Consider the following 23,177-nt stretch of genomic DNA (forward strand, 5'->3'; position numbering starts at 1 on the left):
AAATTTGCCCTTTCGGCCCTCTCTCTCTCCTCACTATGGCCTCTGACAGGGGCCAAGCACAAAGCTGAATGCCGTGGAGCGACGTAAATGACCAAAAGTGCCGGAGAGCATACGATTTGTCCCTGGGGTATATCAAAACAAATTACACCTGGGGTCGCTCGGCGGAGGCGGGGAAACACGGCATTGCCTCGATGGGCACCGGAGACCGGACCAAAAGCTGAGATAGCAGCGCATCTAGATTGGGATAGCGCAAGGAAAGATGTTATTAAAGGTAATAATACCGCTCAAGAAAAATTCGGTTCGCGGCAGAGCTGTCTGGTGTCTTGGCGGGCTAGGCCTCAAAGCCGCCTAGTCTTTTTCCGAGGGGCTCATAATGGTCGGCTGGATACCGGTACAAGATGGCAGCGCGAGATAACGAGAGACTGACAGACCTAGTATGACGCGCAGGCATTGCTCAGCAACGGTGGCAGAGCATGTCCTGGAAAACCAAAACCATTAAATTCAATGTTTGGCCCTGCAGGAATTATGAAAACCTAATGCAAGATTAGTGCGGCCGGTTGCTCACGCAAATGCGAGACGCCATACCTAAACTAGCAAAGGGGTGCGGATTCCCCCAATCAGACCAGCTGACAAGATGCGACCCCCGGTTTAGAGTTTGGGACGGGTCCGCCTCTATCCCCTATTCGTCGCGCTAGAAACAATGCGCCACCCGGCACTTGTCGCGATACTTGACAGCGTTGGGGTCGAGTTGTCAGTGAACCGGTGCCCATCAACTGATTGACTGCCCAGTTGGTCCAAGTTTTGAGCCAAGCACCCTTGCCATGTCCCACTCGACTGAGCCCTCAAGGTAGCACAACAGTACTCCGTACGCAAACCCGAGAAAGTACATTCGTAGTCAAGTGGCACGCACGGTTACTCCGCATGAAGACCTGGATTTCACTGCCACTTCGGTGTGCTCCATGGTGTCGGGAACTGGCACCGCATCTATGAAGTGTAGTCTAAACGAATAATTTCTCGGATGATGCCATGTACACCCTCGACGCAGGATACATATAACTACTGCGCAGCACGTATTGCATATAATCCACACTTTGAACGCCTTCAAATTCCCCCTTGGCAGGCCTGCCACTGACCATGATGGATGGCTCATCCACTGACAGATGTGCTCTTTTCCAATCAGGAGTTCCGCCGCTAGAGAATGCTGAGCTTTCTGTAAGTCAAATCCGCCTGGTCCTTGTATTAACCGCTTCAACCAACCACCATCTGTTCATCACCACACTTGAATCATAGCTTGTCGCCTAATGATTACTTTAAGGAGGACCACACGTGGAATTTACAAGCAAGTCATCCCCAACATGTGCCGTGGAGCCTACCGCCGACCTATCAAACGCCGCCGTTCCTTAAAGGCAGGAACTCAGAATGCGCTTCTTGCCCCGACAATATGATATATCCTGCCATGTACTCCGGTATATCCGGGTCTCTCATGGCAGACCATTATTCCATAAAGTGGATTAACTCTCCCAGAGGCGACCCGGACGATTCAGCTTTTGCTGAAAACCTCTGCCTAGAGTCCGGCCTGTCCTTTGACCCGCGAAGCCACCTTGTGGAGTTGGACAACGTGTTCGACACGCGCTTGGCAGGGGAATCGGCCGGGCTTGCTAGCAGACACCTATACACGGAGACGACGGAAGATGCTTCTCCAGAGTCTTCCAACGCGAGCGACTGGGTTCCTAGGGATGTGTACGAGATGGGGTTTCTTGACGAAGGTGGAAACTGGCGATGCAGTTATGCAGGTTGCAGATCAGGGAGCATTTTCCACCGCGCATGCGATCTCCGAAAGCATTACGCTTCCCACACCAAAGTCTTTTTCTGCGTCCGACCTGACTGTGCCGCCCTGGGGCTAGGCTTTGCCACCAGGAAGGATTATGAGCGACACATGCGCTCGCACGAGCCCAATATCGCGTGTTTAGATGCCTCGTGCAGTCGAGTATTTAGCAGAATGGACAACATGGTGAGACTTGCGTGTGTTGCGTGCGTTTTTGTGCTTTCAGACTGCTGACACATGACTAGAGAAACCACTTCTTTAAGATGCATCAGCGACGACAAAATACCCTGTTTCCCAAGCCTTGTCGGAGGTCTAAGACGTCTACAACTAATCAGCAAAGTCGTTAGATACACCAACAATTATAATAGAATACAAAAGTTCATCAAATGCTATGAAACATGACTAGAGTCTAGAGATTGAATGTGTTACTACAACAGAGGTGAACCGGTAGCGGTTGGCGCAAACAAGGACCCAAGGAACGAAGTTAGCCCTGACATGGGCCCCGTAAAGTTGGACGACGTTTGGTGGAAAGAGGAAATGTCAAACGCCCAACAGAGACGTCTTTAGGGGCACACCGATAACGTTATCGAGGTTGTGTAAGAAGTTGAGGGCTAGGAAACGGTAATTACAATACAACCCACAAGACCAAAAGTCATCCTGCGATGGAGCAGCCACGACGCATCTGGGGAGTCCGTAGATGCGCCATGAAATCATGACACATTATGCCATTGTCTCACGGCCCGCGCCCGGTCTCTGAGATCCGACTTTGTTGCAGCTGGTGCTCAGATAATGCAGTACCATCGGCAGACCTACATACGAATGCCCCGCCGTACTGGACTTATTTGGCCATGGTGCATATCGGGTCACCATATTCATAGGGTAGGTGGTCTGGTGCTCATCTCCTCCTCGGCTACCAACCTTTTCGGCCTAATGTTTAGCGACAATAGCGCGTTTTGGGACTATCACGATACCAAGTTAGTCGAGGCGTGTTTGGGAAGCTATAGAGACCTTTCGGATAGCCCTGATGCCAAACTGGTCACTGCAACCAAACAATCTCGCGTGTGTCGAACCGCCTCGGATGCGTCTTAAAGATAGAGGGCCGAGAACTAAAGTCAACCGAACTAGCCAATAAGAAGTTTTCTAAAATCCAAGCGCAGGCCATTTGCAACTGTATTGAATTTCAAGACCTAATTAAACCTGCTATGCGAGCCGAGGTCGTTACAGACGCGGCAATTGACGTCCTTGAGCAACGGTGAGTAGATCACTTCAACCGAGTGATACCCGCGATTAATGCACAACAGATACCCACCTTCTCAAATTTGTCAAGCATTATGAGTACTGTCAGCGACCAGAGAGGAAAGTTTATTCTGACCGCCAAGCTTCTAGAACGTTTTACCGATTGCTTCAAGTTTCTACGAGATTATCTAAATAAATAGTATCCGCCCGGGGGATACCTGGAACATGGAGAAGAGCATAAACAAGGGCTGGTTAGTTATAATTAAACGATGGGGGACCTATTACTTGAGCATGTCGGGGAATAGAGAGCCAGCTACGGCAATAAAAATTGTCCTGCCTACGGGAAGCATATTCGCAGTACGCCTCACATGAGCAAGGATATCAACAAATGGAGCTGGACTCGGGTACATCCATGTTTGCTTCGACTTTAATCAGTCGAACGATCGGTTGAGACTTCTAGGGCCGGAGCACTTTAGGCGACAGAGAGCGAAGAAGGCGGCCGGCGGTAGACGACTCCTGATCCTCAGCGGTACTGGCTTTTACCGTATAATAAAATGTATCACATATTATAAAGAACACAATGTCTTATTTTTTTGGGCTTACACGGAGTTCCACACAATTTAACCCCTTTATGTTGTGGTTTTGTAGCCGTCAAAGCGCACAACGGCTTTAGCAGCTGTACGAGACAGCATTGTTGACATCTCCAAGCTTAGGTCCTTACCTATCGTCGATGGTGTTTGTGGTCCGTAGTATAAGGAGAGTACTATAGTTCTCTGTACTCTGGAAGGTTCGCATTAGACCCGCCAAATTACTCCTCATCCCAAAAGCTTCGAAGGAGCGACTTACAGGGATGAAAACGGCCGGATCTGCGCCCTCTCCTGCAGCATTTTCGCCAGTACGGCAGATCATCAAGGTGGCTAATGAAATTGAACATACCCTGAGAAACTCGAATATCAATTCAAGCTCCGCCTTTCTCTAATCAAGCTGATTTATCAGGGGTTCACCGAATCAGGCCTGCGAGCTGATCCAAACGGAGGGGGACCTTGGGCAAACAACTTGTGCTAAAAAAGTCAAATGATGGCGCAGGGCAAGCAAGAATAATTCCCTGCAATTAGTGAGGGTATTAATATGTCGTTAAAGGATGGTGTATGGCGGTCATATGGCGGTAATACTAACTTGCCAAGGCTAGAAATGCAGGAAAGATTACAGGCTGTGGAGATAGAAGTACGAAACTTTCGCAAGACCCATAGTGACGGGTCTTTTTTGCCCCTTCATACAGGGGATCTAGTCACTATGTTAGAGCATCTGCCGATAATACTCATGAGGCGTGGCTTTCCCAGCTGTTCGGTGGCTTTCAAGTGTTGGTAGACTAGGGAGTGCATGAAATTATTCACTTCCGAGGTCCACAATCTATTCCGGAGCACCTCTCGATACAAGGATTCACTGACAGGACAATGGTGAGACACTGAGGCACCTACAGTCTGTGGCAGAATATATTACCAACTGACAAGTATACACCAATATACTGCAATATTGTAATTATACACTCAATAGTATACCGTAGTATATCAAGTAAAATACTACGCCACCCCTTGCACGTTAGAGCTGTGGGTGCAAGGGGTACGATCATCCGAAGGCTGGGAGTCCTTGGGCCAAGCAACTATTAAGCCATTACATTTAGCTAGCTATCTAGTTATGCAGAGCCGTGGTCTGACCTATATGGATTCCGTGTAAGGACCTGTCGTCTTCTATGCCGCTCATCCCTCATCTTCATCTTCATACCCTCTGGTGGAGACTCGTAAAACAGGTGACCACGATCAAAGGGCGCATCCAGCATCAAGCCCTGGAGCGTTTTTACGCGAGAGACAGCTACGTAGCTTAAACCAGTCTGAAAGTCCCGACAGGAGAGATCTGTCACGATGACATCTTCAGTGATGCTCTGCGACTTGTGAACCGTAATGGCGTAGCATACGATCAGGGGAAACTGCGTGCGAGTGCAGAGAGTGCTTCCGATGAGGAAGTCCCTGTCTACTGGGAGAATCGGGACAATCTTTCTGCCATCAGCGGTGGTCAGGAACACAGGTCCACTGTACTTGTCAAACTCCATCATGATAACACAGGGAGGGTCTTGGACTGGGTCAGCCCCCGGTGCCCAGCCGATATCGTAAACGGTACCGCGAGCGCCGTTGCAGAGACCAACTGGCTGCCAAAGGTTAGATGTCAGCATCAGACGGGCGCCAATGCATATAGGGATCTGCTTCGCAAGGTTGCCCGCCTTGTCATCAGGCGCCGCAGCCGCGCCAAGGCCGACATTCTTAGCCTTGACCTGAATGACTGGCCGGCCGAGGCGGTCGAGGTGGTAGTGGTTATATTCGTTCACCCTATCTTTCGTGGCGTATACTCGCAAGGCGTTGGCGAACCTGGCGACCTCCAGATCATCTAGCTTCGCCTGTACTCGACCGGAAAGGAGTTTCCAGGACTCGACTGACAGTTGGAGGAGCCGCAATTCCTCGAGAGCTGTGCGAAACGCCTTCTGATCGTCGCCCCGTTGCCGTTGGACAACCTTCAAGAAGACTGATTTATCGAAGCGTCTATATGCGTTCCTGCCTTTGATCTCCACTCCCTGCACCTCTTTATCGTAATAGAGCGGCTTCTGTAGCACGGGTGGAAGCTGGAAGAAGTCGCCAACCAGAAGGATGTTAAGACTACCAAAGAACTCCTCATTCCTACTCGGGAACGCCTCGCGCAGGCGGTCATCGATCCAAGAAAGCTGTCGCAGTCCCAGCATGCTCTTCTCATCGATGATCAGGTAGTTGATGTCCTTCAGCTTCTTCTGGAGCTGGGCCATGTCAGTGGGCGAGAGGGGCTTGAAGTCCTTGTTGATTGGAAGGTGTAACAGGGAGTGCAAAGTAGTGCCCGATATCTGATTTCCCGCGACGCCAGTGGGCGCGGCACGCCAAACAGGTGTCCCTCTCCCGGCAGCAGCGGCTTGGAGGTGCGCGGAGAGCAAATTAATGAGGTATGACTTCCCGGTACCACCTCCACCATCCACATGGAGCAGCAACTGAGAGGGTTCCTGATTCAGGAAGTGGTCCATCACGGTATCGTATACTAAGCGCTGATCCCGGTTTAGGGAATCTCGAGCTTCCAAGGGCTGATGATCCACATCAAGGTCAAGGCGGTTTGCCGCCTTGCGTTGCTTCCAGTAGTCGCCCTTGAGAATACCGTCATCAGTATACCGTCCAACGTGAGGGGTCCAATCATAATTGATGTCGATGTCTCGGCGGCCGAGCATGTCGATATCCTCTTCCTCCAGCGGGCGGTCGGGAAGCATGCGGGCGAGTTCATGCCAGTCTTCATCCACAATGGGCTCTTCATGGACCTCAAGCTCAAATTCGTCGTCCTCAGCCCTCAATTCATTTGTATCTGGCTCCCCATAATGATCGTCCGCATGGGTGTCACGGTGCTGCTCTCTGCAAAACCTGTACGCAGCCGCGAAGGAATCGAACCGCTGCCCGCCCACGGTGAGCAACTCCTCTGGAGAGCGATGCGGATGAGCCATCATCAATTTAACACGGCAGAAGTCACCAAACTGGGGAGATGCCTCCACGGACCTGTATCGAGGAAAGTAAGACAGGACTCTCTTCTTCGCGTTGGCAGCGAGTCTCCTCCACGTCTTGAGATTATACGATTGCAGGTACTCGAGGTAAGTTGCATCCTCGTGCTGGTCATTTCTCTCGAGATACCTCCTGTAGCTGCCGACGGTCTCGTTGACATCTTCATCCACGCGATACGAACGTGCATGTTGCTCCAAAGGACGGCAGTCGACAGAGACCACCATCCGCGTGCCTTCCTGCAGAGGAATGTTAAGGAGAAGATGGGAAATCTCCTGCGCCGAGTAATCTCTCTCGGCAATCAGCTTATTCATCAGGCGAGAGGAGAAGGATAATAGCGGCTGAAGGTGTGCCGTGTGCGGCAAAACCTGGTCTGCAAGCTTACAGTAAGGCTCAGTCTTCTTCTCAGATTTGCTGCAATACTTGGCAGCGTACGTAATAACCGCCTGTAGGCTGGTGCAAGGAGATATGTCGATATTGGCTAGCCAGCCTAGTATAATGGCGGGATTGAAGTGATTCATGAGGTTGTCATTCCGCGCCGCCTCGAAGACATAGTACGACTTGCCTTCCTTCCTGATCACTGCGGCCAGCTCCCGCAAGGCACGAGGAAAGTCAAAACGACACTCCCGCTCTGGATTGGCCGCATTGGCCGCCTCGATATCTGCAGCAGCGCCTTCCATATCCCTCGCCAGATCAACGGTTCTCTTCCTTACGCGTAAGCAGTATGTGGTATTGCATCTGTGGCGCTGGCAGCGGTTGACGATTTGTGAGAGACGCAGGAATGTCAGTTCTGTACTCAGTGGATCTACGCTCAGGGGGTTACCCTCACCCTGGGGCATAGTCCTAGTCGGCTCAGGATTAATGGCAGTGATGTGGAATCCCCACGTGCGTGCAAAAACATCACGAGCGGCTTCATCCACCATGTCGACTCTTGGGCAATTCTCCATCCAGTACAGGCCATGGTTGTGCGGACTGCCACGCCCTTGCCATTCATACCGATCCCAGTAATCCGTAATGTTGAACTTCTTGCTTAACACGATATCTCGAAAGAAACAGTATCGGCGGTAGAAATGGAAAGCAGCAATGTGAGGATTCTGACGCAAAAGTTGGCGCGAGAGACCCATCCTCTCGGACTCGGACGCAGCCAGCCATTCATCATATCGGGGCATGTGCTGGTAGAGACTCCGCCAGTGTAAATCTGCCGGGCTGAATGTGATGAATGCACCAGGACATCCAAGGTTGTAGGCATAGGCCTCGAGGTCCTGCCTCTTCCTGTTCCAGAAGGGGCGCGTGCCGCGAATAGGTACCGCATGTCTTGTGATTGAGTTGATTAGCACCTGCGCCTCAGGGTCCTCGCTGTGCTCCAGTGCCTGAACAAGCTGCTCCCGTGTGAGCGGTTCATGACTACCATCGTGTTGCTTCACGAAGAATTTGGACCGTGCACGGGCCTGTGACCGCATCAGAGTATTGAAGGCGACGAAGCGGAAGGTCGGGTGGCGTGCAAAACGCCCGTCATGCCAGCGCATCGCGTGCTCGATGTAGTCCTTGTAGTCGATTGACCGTAGCCGAGGCTCAACAAAGTCGGCTCTCCCGTCAGGAAAGAGGCAGGGAAAAGCTAAGGAGAGTAGGGCATGAGAGCGATTGAACTCATTAATGGGTGTGCGCCGTATATTCGGAAGCTGCAGCTCGTGCTGCACCTGCTCCTGGAAGCTTGTGGAAAGCCTTGGTTCAGCTTCTGGTTCTCCGGCAAGAATAGACCGCAGAGCATCGAGCTCCGTGTCCTTGGCCAAAAGGTCCGGCACCGCAGCCTCGTCCTCCAGGTCCGGTTCTGCCTCCTCATCTTCCTCGGGTCCAACTTCGGCAGCCTCCACCTGGCTCTGGGGGATGTCGTCCAGGACATTGCCATCTTGAGGCAATTGACTCAGCCGCTCTTCGTCGATGACGATGCATCGATAGCCAGGATGATGGCGCCGGAGGTAGTTAAGCCATATGGCAACTGGCTGGCGGCGTACACGGAACTGGCGGGTGAATTGCCGGCTAAGGTTTGCATGGGACGACGTATTGGAAGGACGGAGTAATACAGTGTTCAACTCCCGCGGCAAAAGCGGGAGTTGGTTGTACACCAAGCCAACCTCGCGGAGAAAGTGAACAACATGTCCCCGATATTTGTACTGCTGGCCCCGCACAAGCATAATATTCACGTGGACGTGAACACGGCCTATTAAAGACTCTTCAGTAGGTGTAAGCTGAGGCAATTGAGTCGGTACGGAGCCAAAATCCAACTGGTTGTCCACAGAGAAGAAGTACGGCTCTTCAGGGCCGCGTTTATCATCCTTTCGACAGCAACGCGCACAAATGCCATCAGAATCGATCTTCATCTGGAACCAACGCTCTTGACATCGACCACAAAATTGCATTTGGTCATTGTCCAGCTTTGTCCAGAACTCACGGAGGATTGCTTTATCACGACAGGTCAAGGCGCAAGCGTCCAGGTCCCCATTCCACACCGGATCTTGTGCGTGAAATACGGCCGATTCTTCAGGTGGAATCATCACTGGACTCCGGTACCGTCGTGGCGGCCCCGACGATCGAGTTTGCCTTTGAGATTTTTTTGGCCGCCCTCCTGTACCAGGGGCAGGACCACGGCGAGCACGGCGACGAGGCCCTGACTTTCTGGAAGGCTGCCGCGAGCAATAGCGAAGAGGGCTTTCGTCCAAGGCATTGCTATTATCGTTCCCGTCTTCGTCCCCTAGATCGGAATCAGACTCTACCCCTAGGTGTTCGAGGTACTTCCGTGGTCGAGCAGGTGAAAGCAGCAAGTTGAAATAGTCCTCGACGTCAACATCAGATTCAGAGAACTGTCCCCTGTCATCCGCTTCCTTGGTCATTCCATCCCCATCTGGGAGCTCATTTGCCTGTAGTCGATCTTGACTCCCAGCTACGTTCCGTGGTTAGCTTGAACAAACTGCCGGGACCACAGCACAAGGATACCTTCTCCAGGACCATCAGAACCTTCAAAGACGCCGAGTTGAGAGATTGTGGGAGTTAGTGACACAGCCTCCCCTGCACGGCGTCGTGAACGATGGTCGCGCCGAATAGTGGCCTGCTTGGCCCTGGCGCCGGCCTTGGAGGCATCATCTTGCGAGTCCTTCCCGCCCTTGTGGAACCTAACAGCCAGGTAAGAGTAGTCCACACCAGTCGTGCTGCTTCGGACAGTAGATGGATCAGAATGTGAGGCGACAGGATCGGTCGAGGGCGGCACAGGCGGTGAGGGAGCTAGAGCCCGGAAGAGCCGCGAGCTCGCTTGGGTTGGTGGGATCGGCGTCCCCAGCACTATCTGCGGCTGGCTGCCTGGCTCTCCGAACAAACTCCTAGCTGTATGTTGTTGCCGTAGCTTCTCTGGCGATGTAGGTTGGGTTCCAGATCTCTGGTTAGGAGGCGATAGGCCAGCGTCTCTGTCGGTTCTTTTCGGGGCAGATCTCTCAGCTGAGGTAGGACGGACAGCCAGCTTTCTCAATGCAAGGACGGCACCTTTGGACCTGGCACGCTTGATCAGGTTAGGGAGGCATATATAGTATATCAATGGTGTCAGTTACCTCGGAATTGCGGTGGTCCCGGCATTCCAGACAGGTTGTAGTTGGATTGGCAGATTTCCTCCTGCTAACGAAATTACTTGGTGATTTTGTTCGGTCGCAAGACGGGCAATGGACTGCCAATTCAGATCTAGGACTAATATTACCCCTAGAATCATAATCCATACCCAACCATGCGGTACATCTGTTTCAATAATGGAAGAAAGGCTGCTGGCCAAGCAAACGAACAGATCGCTGGGCAAATTTAGCGATTGTAAACGATTGTAAACGATTGTAAACGATTGTAAACAGAGAAGTAAACAAAGAAGCACCGACAGACGGTGGCTGTCCTTTACCCACTTTTCTAGAGCCACCAACCAATCCAGCCTTCTTTCGCGATTTCCCATACAAAATTTGGACCAATAGAAACTTATTTGTCAAGCCTGCACCAAACCCTCATTATTCGGAAAACTTATGGATTAATGTAGAGTCAGCCTTCGGCTGAATCAATTACTAGACTAATATACTATAGTAAATCAAGTTTCAACTTGATAGACTAATGTATTTCAGTACATCATTGTATAGAGCGCGATAGTTAGGTGGCTGATGTGATTGAATACTTGATACCTCTCACTGTGGCTATACGACCCTAACTGGTGCCGATAGTCCTGTACGATCAATATCAGGATATCTCGTGCGGCCAGTCGGCAACGCTTAGTGCAAGAAGTTGCAACTTTTGTCCCCTGGTGCATAAAGAAGGAAAATGAAGTCCAATTACACACATGGGACTTGATAGTAGACTCAATAGCCGAAGCCGAATCATTCTTGTGACATCTAGACGCATAAAATCGCGTGACCGTCGTCTGGTTCAATCTTGAAAAGTCAACATTTGAAGTTTTCAATGTTGGCTCACCAATCAGATGTCACTGCATGTGGTCATGGCCTGCTGAGCTTACGGGGGGCCTCACTGTAGAGCGGGCCCATCCACCCACTGTAGGCTGGTGCATGTGCGCTGCGACACTCAAGGTTGGACCAAGCGAACATGGAACCAGATTGACATCAATTCCAATGTTGATTGCAGTTGACCCACCAGGCCGGACTACAGCCCGGCTGCGGAGCCTTGAGCGCACCGGACCAGGCCGTCGGCCGTTAGGTAATGACTGGATCGTCTGGTAGCATTCAAATGTTGACCGGACCAGACACAGCCCCGGCGCCGTGCGAGCGATTTGGACCCTCCAGCAGGCGCAACAAGGACGGGGCTGCATGCAAGGCCCCCAGTCTCACGCGACACCAGAACATTGACCTCAATGGCGGCTGATGTTGGCATCGTCTATGTTGCTGTTGTTGGACTTTGGTTCATGGAACTGAAATCGGTTGAGAGATATGTGTCAACATGAGTATATAATACGGCCAGTCTCTCGCTGAAGAATAAGGAGTACTCCAACTATAGAACCTAACGCATCCCCTTGCATCACAACAAGAAGAATAACAACGTCGTCATCATCATCATCATCAACATCAACAACCACCATGGCTGCGCACGTCGAGGCAAACCGAGCTAGAGAGCTCAATGAGCCTCTCTCGGGAGAGATGCTGCCCGCCAGAGGTGCTTCCATCCAGCCCGCAAACGGCAAGAAACCAGTGCCGCGCCTTTGGGATCTCGGAGATGAATTCGCCGTGTCCGCTCTCAAGTCTCCGTGGTACCAGTCGCTATTCGACATTCAGAGCACCTTCTTCCACGCCTCCATCGACTTCTTCCGCCAGCCCGACCTCGACTACAGCTATCTGCTGGTGCCCCTGACCACCGGCAGCATCAGCTCGCCCATGGGCCTCGGGTCCGATTCAATGCCCGTCTCCATCAAGCTGCACGGCGAGGACACCTACCTCGCCGACTCCCAGCAGTTCCTCCTCGAGTATGCCCTCCGCTACAACGACAAGGTCCGGGGCGCCTACTACGTCGGCACCAGCTGCCGCGGCGAGGACCACGACAGCACTCACCTCAACCAGTTCTGCCACGTCGAGTGCGAGCTGCGCGGGGGCCTCGGCGCCGGCATGGACGTGGCCAACCGCTACATTGTGGCCGTGACGGAGGAGCTGCTCCGCAGGCACGGGGATGTTATCAAGGCCCAGGCGGGCTCGACGCAGCACATGGCGGACCTGCTGCAGCTGTTTGCCCGCAACGGAAACAAGTTCCCCACCGTCACCCTCGACGAGGCCCTGCGTCTGCCCGAGATGGACAAGGGCGAGGGCACCATGTGGGAATACACGGTGGCCGGGCGCCCCGAGTGCGGGCGCTCGCTCAAGCGAAAGGGAGAGCAGGCCCTCGTCGCCCGCTTCGGCGGCGCCTGCTGGGTCGTCGAGATGGACCATCTCGGCGTGCCGTTCTACCAGGCCTACGCCGACGCGTCGCGCAGCAAGGCCCTCTGCGGCGACCTGCTGCTGGGGCTGGGCGAGGTTGTCGGCTGCGGAAACCGGCACACGACGGCCGACGAGGCGCTGGCCGCTCTGGAGCAGCACCACGTCGACCCAGAATGCTACGCCTGGTACATTGAAATGCGCAAGTTCAAGGCCCTCGACACGACCGGATGGGGTATTGGGTCCGAGAGGTTCCTCAGCTGGGTCTTGCAGCATGACGATGTGCGAGACGTCCAGCTTCTGCCTAGACTCAAGGGCCTTGCCTGCGCTCCATGAAGGAAACAAGTTGGATTTTGGTTGGGAGTTGTCAATTTCAGCTTGTTGTAAGCTTGCCATCGTAGGCAATCTACAACGGGAGACAAAAGAGTATTCAACGAGACCACCTACCTGGCGACCATGGTCTACACCATGACGTACTACAGTGTGTTGTTGTATACTTGAATACACCACGGTGTATGAGCGTATACTTGAATGTACTGCAGGGTATGAGCCTATGAGGTGTACTTTTCCATTGGCAAATAGAATTCCGTCACAGATTGTAGATGGCTCAATATCAAACACGACTTTGTCAAATATCCATTGAAGCCGCAATAATGAATGGGATCCCGCCTCCGGCTGTGACACTTGACTTGTACATGTGCTTCGTAGTCAAATACACCGATTTTGTCGTGTTGTCCTAGACCCATCTCATGATGTCTCCCCAATTGGACTAAATGTAAGGTTGTAGAACGCGCCTGCTTGTGTTGCGCCGTTTGGGCCCCTCGGTCGCGTGAGCAATTGCCGTCTACGTGCGCTGATCTGTCGTGCGAGCAATTGCCGCCGATGGGAGATTGTCGCAACGCTCCCCTGTACAAAACTTCCCATCCTAAGCGGAGCTAGCTGTGCATAGCTCGGAACTCGGGACTTGACGCAATGAGAATGGACAGGCCACCATCCGGATGTGGTGCCGCGTCGATGGGGACGGGGGCGGAGCAGCCTTGGCTTTTGACATGGCGGCAGTTGTATTATGCAGAATAAAGTGAGATCTCTTTGTAAAAGTTACATCTTTGCCGGCTTCAGCATATCCACCTCGACTTTACTGGCCACTTCGTGGCGTGTGTCGGTAAACAGTGTAACACCAACTGACAAAGACTTTTAGGACAGTTCATCTTCCTCTGAGAAACCGCCTCCAGCGAGAGAAAATGTCCATTGGAAGCTCACAGTCAAAAGGGATAAAACACATCAGCCCCATGCCCGGCTAATGAGTGACTGGAGCGAATAATAATAATGTTCATGTTCGTTGCGCGGGTAAGAGTAGTTTCACGGACGCGTCTTGTGCCCCGCAAGGGACCTTTGCGGACAAAAGCCCCTGCAGGAAAAGCACATGTACTCTGTCACACGACCCGGACGCTCGGAATTGATGTACGTAGTGATGAAAAGCCAATGCGAGATTGAATGCTGGGCCCTCGTGAAAAGGGGCGCACGGCTCCATATGACGTCGCTACCCGTTCCCCGCCCCACTCACTCGCGCCCGAATTTCAATGTTCTCGCAGGACCAATCAAGTCGCGGGGAGACGGGTCCTGCCGGACGGACATTGACGCGAGTGGTACGTACTGCCGAGCACGCTGCTGCCGGTGGCGCTTGCATGGCGGGACACACAGTTGAGACCGCCGTAATCGTCTGGTGCTTGTCGCAGCAACCCGGTTGACGACAGCCGACTAGACCTTCCCGGTCCGGAAGTCCGCGCTGGCCGAGAACCGGCTCAGCGCCCGCGGCTTGAATGTCCGCACATGTCTGGTGGTTTGTGAGTCACCTCGCACGCTGGAGGCCCTGCATGGCGCAGCGTCGCATCGCGTCCATCCCAATGACTCGCACGGCGCTGGAATGACAGGGTTTGTTGGCAGAGCACGTCGACGAGCATTAGCCGCCTCTGCTTGTATCCGCTCGTGGCCGGCGCCGGCGACGGCATGTCTGTACGGAGTACCTACAGTGCTCTTGTACAAACCAACAATCATCACTGATCATTACAGTAGTTGAAGCTTCAGAATATATCGACTTCTGCCGCGCAACGTTGAAATTGTGTCTTTCTACAATATACGTCAACCCCGGTGTAAAACCGTACCAGTCTAAAAAGTAGGAGTATGAGAACTTGGTTGTGTGTAGCGTCTGGTGGGGGGAGGGAAACAGGCTTACACACCAGAGACCACCAGAGACAGTAGATAAATATCTCGAGAAGCCAAGATATCTGCTGCTCATTTGCCTCCCTTTCCCATTTCCTAGTCCCCTTTCCATCTCTCCCAAAAGTACATTTTTCATCCCTCCCAAAACACATTTCTAACCCCCTCCCCAAATAAACGCCATGTCTACAACAGCACCGAAGCCCCTCCCCATCATTCATCTCAATGGCTTCCCAGGGACGGGCAAGCTCACCGTCGCGAAATGCCTGCAGAAGATGCTAGGGGCTCACGGCCGCCTGGTCCACAACCACTTGCTCATCAACCCGGCCGACGCGGTCCTGCACCGCACCGAGCCCGGATACCAGGACCTGCGGCGCGCAATCCGCAGCGCCGTCTTCTCTTCTCTGGCGCAGAGCACCGCCACCCACGCCTTTGCCTACCTCTTCACCGACTTCCAGTCCAGCGACCCCGTGGGCAGCGCTACGTGCGCTGAATACCTGGATGCGGCACGCGCAAGGGGATGCTCGCTCGTGTCCGTCGTCATGAGCTGCGACGAGGCCACCAATGTCGAGAGGTTGATCACGTCTGAGCGCCAGGCCCATGGGAAGATTGTGGACCGCGACTTGCTCAACAAGTTCCGCAGCGGCGTAGATATTCACCGCTTCGAGGGTCCGGACCACGCCAGTCTGGAGCTGGACGTGACCAAGTTGAGTGCCGAGGAGGCGGCGCACCAGATTCTGCAACATGTGTTCAAGACTTGTCCAGAGGTCGAACAGGCTGTAGCTGGTGACAAGGCATCATGACGACTCAAATAGCTGAAACGTACTCATAATAGACCTTGTTGCATTTTCATTCTTTGGGGGGCACTCGTTTGATTTTGCAAAATTACCATATTACTGTGGAACAACTAGGCATGGATGGTACAAGTATCGCAACAGCGTCTGCGTCAGCCATCAGAATCGTCCGCGTTTCTCATAAGGTCCTCCATCTCAGTCACACTGCCTGAACCTGCAGTGGATGCCGCTTCTTCAACAACTTGGCCGTTGGAAACGCCAATAAACCCAAATATGATGAGAACTGACAGGGTGATCACCAGCCCAAATAGGACGATAAAACCCGTACGATACGCGTTGACCACTGGTTTCTGATGTCAGCATTTATTCGCACATGTCCTCAATAGGAGGTGTTGGCTACCTTGGCCCCGGAGTGGCTCCTCTAGAGTTCGCAAGTTGTCCATGTTCAAGCGAACACTGTTAATTTTCTGATTCCGCATGAGTGAACATGCCTCCATCTTCTCATGTGCGACTAAACGTGGCTTACCTTCTTGATCTCTTCAGAAGTCATCAAGGGCCGCATGGTCTGTTGGAATACGTTTTGCACAATGGTCGTGCTGATGGACGTTGCTGTAAAGCCGCCCAGGGACCTCATCATGATAAAGCCACCATTCAGGGTCGCATGGTTGTTGCGATCGCTCATTCCGAGCAGAAGCAGCAACGCACTTGGCGCCATCATCCCGACGCCCAGAATTGGCAATGCGAGGCAGAGGTTATACAGTGCACCCGGAGTTTCCGTCCTCGGAAGAATCGTTGCCATGACCATCAGCCCTGCAGCACCACAGAGCAGCATTACCTGGCTAATTCGTAGCGTTGGCTTGGGGGTTTCAAGCCTGGCAATTGTCGCCCCAGAAATCGCACTGACGACGGTAAAGGCGATGGAAGGCGCGACAAGGTGAGTGCTGGCTTGCCCAGGAGTCTCCAGCAACACGGCTTGGAAGAAGAATGTAACGTTATACAGGACCTTGGTAAGGTTAGTGTGTAATACGCAGCTATACAATACGCACCATGTGTCTAGAGAAATTTTTTTGGAGAAAAACTCTTTGGAAAGAAACTTACAATGTAATTGATGATAGATAAGAAGAATGCGTTAACCATAATGTTTCTGAACGGAAACTGAACTAGGACCGGGGGAAGGACTGGCTTCTGGGCTTTTGCCTCGACTCGGACGAGGACATACACCGTACAAGGGAATAGGAATAAGGCCAGCAAGATGAAAGGGTTCGTCCAGGGGAGCACGTTTCCGGCAGTTCCCAAAACGAAGACCAACAACAGGAGAGAGATGACCTGAGACGGATCCATTAGCGCTGCAGGACAGAGACGGGGATCAGGAGAGCCGACGTACGAGGACAAGAGCACCGGTCCAATCGAATAAACTGAGAAGACGTCGGCCTTGTGCTGTTTCATCACGGGGACTCGTATCCTCCGATGCATCGATTGTCCAAGGTATGAAGAAATACACCATGATGAGAGTGACAAGGGCGAAAGGTAGCTGAATCTAGAGAAAGTATCAGCTTCGATGACCAAGGAGACAAAAGGGAAAAGATTAAAATACCAGGCATGCGGGCAACACACCTTGTACAACCAACTCCAACCAAATCGGTCCACAATAGTACCTCCTGAAACCGACCCGAGACTACACAGACAAGAGTAAGTACGTGACATAGCAGTGTGCCAAAAAGGCGAGCGAGGTAAAGGGCTAGGCTATTTACGCAGAAGCTGATCCAAAATTTACATAATTCATCGACTGATAATAACCTCTCTTCTTGACGCCGACAAGGTCAGTCAATACCACGGAGCCTATCTCGCTCGGCAAGTCAGAATTCCACAGCACTCTACGTTTGTATGCCAGATTTGGGCCATACCCATGATGGTTAATCCTGACGAGGCGAGCCCACAGACGCATCTGGCAAGAATCAGGCAAGTCCAAGAAGGCGCGAGGGCAGCCAGGCTGATGCCAAGCAGGAACAGGGCGGCGCATGACAGGTAGATGGTTTTGCGGCCGAGGCAGTCGGACAGGCTGGCGTACAGCGGCTGTACGGTGATGGAGCAGACCAAGAAGGCGGTGACGGGCCAGGTCGAGACATTGGTCCGGTTGAAGTGCGAGGCAACGGCTACGTGTGCTGAGGATGACAAGCTGGAGTCGACGGCGGTCATCTGCCGGGTTGGTTAGCGATGCCAACGGGAATACCGCCGTACATGGCAGGGCGGTGCCAAGAGGGAAGAGGGCACTTGCAAAGTTGGAGACTAGGATGGCTACAGAGAGGCGGATATATCAGTAGACGTCGACTTGGGTGTGTGTTCAAATGTTGCAGATGCCGTCGACGTACCAGCTATGCTGAGATAGAAGCGCGTGGTGTTGTTTGCCTGTGGCCGACTGGCGTGTTGGGTGCGGACGGCCATGGTGTGCGGATGGGTGCCGGATCAGATGCTGTTGTGACCATTGAGAAGCGAAGGACAAGTAAAGGAGTAAAGAGATGATTGAGTGATTCAGCAGTACAATGGATAAACGCAGAAAGACAACATGGAAGTGCCGTCTGGTGGTGTTTCAATCTAGCCAGACACACCAGACATGCCAGACTGCCCGCCCAACTTGTCCCGCAACCCGGCAGCCAAACAACGCAGGCCGTCGAGATCCCAGCTCCTCGGCCCCAAAGCAGCGGTAAGCTCTGCATAGCCATGATCGGATCCATGGTGCTCAAAGGGCGCAGGGTTGGGCCAGTGGTGATCGGGGAAGGACGAGGCCACCAGCATTTCGTCGCGCTCAGCCGACGCCGGGTCCACCAGCAGGGACCATCTACGGGGGCAATTGGGGCCACTACAGGGGCTTCGGGGGCCCTCCGGCTGCAAGGCCTCCCGCAGGCCGCCCTGCAAGGCCCCCCACAGCGCCTCAACAGCCCCCTGGGCCTCGGCCTCGCTGACCAGGAACAGCCCACATGCACGCCGGCCATTTTGCTCCTCCGCGTCGTCGTTTTCCTCGCCACCTTCATCCACGCCATCATCTCCCCCAGCACATGCCCGCCTGATCACCATGGACGTCTCGTGGAAAATGGCAGAGTGCTTCTCCGTGCTTCTCCTGCTCCTGCTCCTCTCCTCCGCCGCATATCGACCGTGCACAGGGAACAGATGGCCGCCGTCGCAGCCTGGCCAAGTCATCATGGCCACGTCCGACGACCCGACAACTTCAACCAGAGCCTTCGCAGCGCGTCTAAGGGTGCCAAACCAGGCAAACACCTGCTCTCTATCCATGCCTGCGAGACTCGTGCCTTTGAGCTTGAATGTGAGCTGGCCTGGCCGTGTCGGGTGCTTCGACACTCCGATCTGCATCATGTCGTCCTCGTAGCAGCACAAGGGGCCGATGATGGGCATGGTGCAGCGAAGCAGCCCGACTTGGCGTCCACATCGCGCCGCATCGCCTGCCGATGCCATGGTAAAGATCCTGCTGTTGCATTGGGTCGTCCGCTCGCCGTCGGATGTAATGGCAATGACACCACACGAGATGGACGGGCAGAGCCGCGTCGCCTCCCAGATGGCCTGCTCGACGGCCTTTGCGATGCCAACACCACTCCTGTATAAATTGGCGATGCGGCCGGCCAGCATGCTCGTCATGATGGCCTCGCCCCCACCGCTGCTGTGAAATGAATGAATCCCATTAGCGAGACGCGCGGAACCACGGGTCGCTTCACATACCATGCCACTGCCACTCGCTCATCCGCATACAGCCCAGATCCCAGGATGGCCGTATCGCCAACCCTCCCGACCGGCTTCATGGTCATGCCGCCCGTAGAATTGGCTGCCGCCACATTCCCATGCGAATCCAGCACAACGGCCCCGACCGTGCCGTGTTCAGACACGTCGGGGCGCTTCTGGCGCCAGTAACTCAGGCGTCGCTCCGTGCCAAAGTAGCTGTTGTCCACCGTTTCCAGACCCAAGCGACGGGCAAGCTGATCGCCGCCGACGCCAGCGATAAACACGGGCGCCGTCGTGCCTCGGCGGTCGAGCATGGCCCGCGCAAGCTTGATCGGGTTCTTGGTCGTCCGCAGGCAAACGGCAGCGCGGTACGCAGAGTCTGCGCCATTGACAATACCAGCCTCTAGCTGGTGGCCGTTTTATCTCTCCACGTTAGTTTGTAGACGCACATGAAATCATGTAGAAGGGGTCTGGGCAAATATATTCGCGCACCTCGAAGCAGCCGTCGATATTTACAGCCGATCCTTTGCCCGCGTTGAACTCGGGAAAATCCTCCAGTTCCGCCACTGTCTCGGCAGCCACATCAACGGCGGTTGCGCCCCGCTCAAGAGATGCTTCTGCCTTGTTGACCAAGTTGTCGAGAAAGGCGTTGGTGGCTTTGAAGCTCTCGGCGTCGCCTACCCATGACTCCGAGGCGCCTCCGTGGAGGACAATTCCTACGGGACCCATTGAACCTCTTGCATTCGGTTATGAAGGATACGAAATAAGATGGTGATTTGGAAGATACAGCACAACGGCAAAATGGTGTAAATAGGTGGTAGAATCATGTAAACTTGAGGATGGGCATAGACACCGTCCACAGCGGGCCTATCGCGGCCTACTATGAAACTAAATACCTGGCCGCCTTGTACCGAACCCTTACTACTTGCCCGGGGTTACAGTCTGCAAGGCCACCAGCTGCAAGAGAAGTCAAGGTCTGCGATCCTTGTGACTAGCCTCGACGAAGTGCTCCAACTACCCACTTTATCTCGAGTCCTGGACCTCGGGCTCGCATTGCCGTGAGCAACCAGGTGGGTGTGAATCTGCGTGAAGTTGCCCGGCGCCACCATGCAACTTGGCTTCCTTGTAAGAGGAGGAGGCGGATCATTGAACATTGCATAGAGGCGAGGATATCATCTGATGTACTGACCTCTGCGCCTTTTTCCCTGGTCTAAACCTTGCTTGAGGCGTCAACTCCACGTGGCTAGAGGAAGGACGACATGCCCGGTGGAAGCTTTATATCAGAACTGGTCGCTCAATGACGGTGTATTGGCCCGTGACCTTGGCCACCAGCAGAATTCGAACGACGCTAGGTGACATTCGACCAGTAAATGGATATCGGGGTTGCTCACTCGATAAACCGTACGGCGACTCAGCAGAGAACCTCGCTAGTGTTGGTTGGAGACTCGATAGCCATGTTATTCGGCTGTATCGTTGTGCGCCCAAAAGGGAAGAACTATGAGGTTTTTGGCGAAGCTCATATTGAAGAGTTAATGGATGGCGAGGGCATTTCACTTATTGAATGTGGCAAGCCATATCCCTTTGACTAAAAGCCATCTATCCGCTCGTTTAACCTTTTGGAGCCTTTTTTGGTCAAATGGCGGTTGAATCTCACGGAAATGACTTCTCCGTCGTCCATGGCTTCAATACCGGGAAACCCTTCGCTTCTCTGATCTCAATTTGGTATCCAAACATTGTCCAGAAGCAAGATCGCCCCTGTCCCCGAAATACATATTGCTTTCGCCGCTGTGAGCTTGATCCGGACATTGTTTGCTTGGATGACGGCACCAAACGCCTTGATATGCATGCCTGTTCTGATTCCTTGTACCCCTGGAATGTAATTCACAATCTGGCCGATTGTGAGTGGCCCATCCACTTTGATGCCAATATAGCTACCGTCGTTGCCCGCATTTATAGTTGCAATTTTTCCAACAGTACCCTGGTCGACTATCGAGATGTGAACAATGTCCCTGTAAGTGATGAAAAAATTTCAACCCGTGGTGATGGGACCTGTTTGTGGAGGGATACCGAATGGGATTCCTTCGCCAGTGCCCGCGAGATATTGGCGCGGCAAACAAAAGTACACAAGATCGGAGCGCGGGCCAGGGCTGATGAGATAGGTGCTAGGAGGAAACCAAACCACGCCACCTTTGCCTTGTGCCACATTAATTACCCTCTGAATCGCAAAGGAGTCATTAGGGGTTCCGCCTCCAGTTGCACCAGAACTACTCTTGTCCTTGACGAAGTATCCGTCCCGGTCGTTTTTGGACATGATAAAGTCACTGTAAGCTCACGATAACGGGTAGCGGTGGCTGACATCCAACAAAGTTGCTAGTTCGGTTCTGGTTCGTATAGGGATCTGATGTCTTACTATCGAGATCGACGAACAACTTGCCAGATGACAGCGAATCTCTACGATATCAACCATTTCTAATGAAGCATATAGGCTCGGGTTACAGCGGCAACAATAGGTGAATGCTGCTGACACTTCTCTTGCCACCACCGTCACATTCAACCTCCCTCTCGCAAACTTTATGAAGCTTGCCTCCCAACAGCCTATCCCAGCTGCCAAGTAAGCATTTGGTGGTGCCCCATTATGTCAGAAAGGAGTTCGCGTTGAGTTTGTTCACGGAATAATGGCTGGAAATCTCCTGGGACCCGATAGAGGCAAGCTATCATTGACCACAAGAAACGGGCAACTTGTTGACTGACTTTGTGCGGCTGAAATTCGGAGACGTTGGTTAGACTGCGCGTCTAATGTAGGCTGTGAAACGAAATTTCAACCTTAAATCTTATTCCGACCAGCGCTTCGTGGTCTATTATGTGTATGGTTCACTTTTGACAGCTCCAACTGGGCCCTGAACACTCGGTGTAGTTGCTGTCGAGGCCGCAGTTTTTGGAGGATTTACTCTGACAATTTCGATGGACTTTTCGTCGTTTTGGAACTGTAAAGATTATGTGCAAGACCATCAAGTGCTTCCATTGCCCAATCCGGCAGCCACAAAACACCCCCTGCGAGGCAAATTCCACGCTGGTACGCAGCAGTTGTAGTCACTCCTCATATCGTACAGCGGCATCTACTCCAAGGTAGCGAGTGAATAAGACGTTTACGTAGTCCCATTTCAAGCCCATCTACCTCTGATGGAATCTATATCTGCCCTCGTCAGCTATCACCAGACTTCGCATATGTAGTGGTCCAAGGTTAGCGCTGCTCATACACCAAGGTTGCCTTGAATGATTTTGTGTCTTATCCAATTCCCTAGAGGCAAAGAGTGTATGTCCGTACGACACATTTATAAGAGCTAAGCAAACATCACATCCGCCACGCAATACACCAACGAGCCAACTCAAGGCGCGTAACACATGTGGCTTAAAGAGATTAATGACCACCTGTACCCGAGGGGACGGCACTACTTGGCGACAGAATCGTCACCCACGCCGGAAGACACCCACATATAGAATACAAGTGGCGCCCAAGACACAATACTAACGGCCCATGCTCCCCAAAACACAACTTCTCCATTCCATGCCATCGGTCCCCCATGGACAAAGTGGACACCAAACTCCAACAGACACCACAGAGGGAGGAGCATATTAGCCCAGGCAACCCACCGTGGAATCGGCGCCTTCGATCTGGTATCGGACAAGATGCCCCAGGAGACGGCCAGGCTTTGCAGCACCATGGGACCGGCGCTGCTGTTGTACCACAACCACGTCAGGTCGCTGGCAAGCTGAGTCAGGGCAGGGTCTCGATCGGGTCGATAGACTGCAGCTGATGCGAAGGTAGCCGCTATGG

At 53.1% G+C, this 23,177-nt stretch overlaps 6 protein-coding genes across 6 annotated transcripts; 3 read left to right on the forward strand and 3 right to left on the reverse strand.

Annotated features, from left to right (window-relative positions):
* Nucleotides 1–1,441: 1,441 nt before the first annotated feature.
* Nucleotides 1,442–2,059, forward strand: J3458_013140 (uncharacterized protein; the record flags this gene model as incomplete). The annotated part of the gene is made up of 1 exon (XM_007813333.2): nucleotides 1,442–2,059. One exon carries the CDS (start codon nucleotides 1,442–1,444, stop codon nucleotides 2,057–2,059), a length of 618 nt encoding a protein of 205 aa, XP_007811524.2.
* Nucleotides 2,060–11,777: 9,718 nt separating this feature from the next.
* On the forward strand, nucleotides 11,778–13,221 carry J3458_013141 (uncharacterized protein; the record flags this gene model as incomplete). Its single annotated transcript, XM_007813334.2, has 1 exon — nucleotides 11,778–13,221. The coding sequence occupies one exon, from the start codon at nucleotides 11,778–11,780 to the stop codon at nucleotides 12,936–12,938; it is 1,161 nt and encodes a 386-aa protein (XP_007811525.2). The 3' UTR covers nucleotides 12,939–13,221.
* Nucleotides 13,222–15,001: 1,780 nt separating this feature from the next.
* On the forward strand, nucleotides 15,002–15,622 carry J3458_013142 (uncharacterized protein; the record flags this gene model as incomplete). The annotated part of the gene is made up of 1 exon (XM_007813335.2): nucleotides 15,002–15,622. One exon carries the CDS (start codon nucleotides 15,002–15,004, stop codon nucleotides 15,620–15,622), a length of 621 nt encoding a protein of 206 aa, XP_007811526.1.
* Nucleotides 15,623–15,765: 143 nt separating this feature from the next.
* Nucleotides 15,766–17,117, reverse strand: J3458_013143 (uncharacterized protein; the record flags this gene model as incomplete). Its single annotated transcript, XM_066120265.1, has 5 exons — nucleotides 15,766–15,956; nucleotides 16,014–16,080; nucleotides 16,140–16,616; nucleotides 16,712–16,939; nucleotides 16,998–17,117. 5 exons carry the CDS (start codon nucleotides 17,115–17,117, stop codon nucleotides 15,766–15,768), a joined length of 1,083 nt encoding a protein of 360 aa, XP_065974550.1.
* Nucleotides 17,118–17,452: 335 nt separating this feature from the next.
* J3458_013144 (uncharacterized protein) lies at nucleotides 17,453–18,055 on the reverse strand (the record flags this gene model as incomplete). The annotated part of the gene is made up of 3 exons (XM_066120266.1): nucleotides 17,453–17,809; nucleotides 17,889–17,908; nucleotides 17,983–18,055. 3 exons carry the CDS (start codon nucleotides 18,053–18,055, stop codon nucleotides 17,453–17,455), a joined length of 450 nt encoding a protein of 149 aa, XP_065974551.1.
* Nucleotides 18,056–18,205: 150 nt separating this feature from the next.
* Nucleotides 18,206–20,071, reverse strand: J3458_013145 (uncharacterized protein; the record flags this gene model as incomplete). The annotated part of the gene is made up of 3 exons (XM_066120267.1): nucleotides 18,206–19,283; nucleotides 19,343–19,749; nucleotides 19,835–20,071. The coding sequence occupies 3 exons, from the start codon at nucleotides 20,069–20,071 to the stop codon at nucleotides 18,206–18,208; spliced, it is 1,722 nt and encodes a 573-aa protein (XP_065974552.1).
* Nucleotides 20,072–23,177: the final 3,106 nt, after the last annotated feature.

This window comes from Metarhizium acridum, assembly GCF_019434415.1.
Source record: "Metarhizium acridum strain ARSEF 324 chromosome Unknown scaffold_276, whole genome shotgun sequence".
Lineage (NCBI taxonomy): Eukaryota > Fungi > Ascomycota > Sordariomycetes > Hypocreales > Clavicipitaceae > Metarhizium > Metarhizium acridum.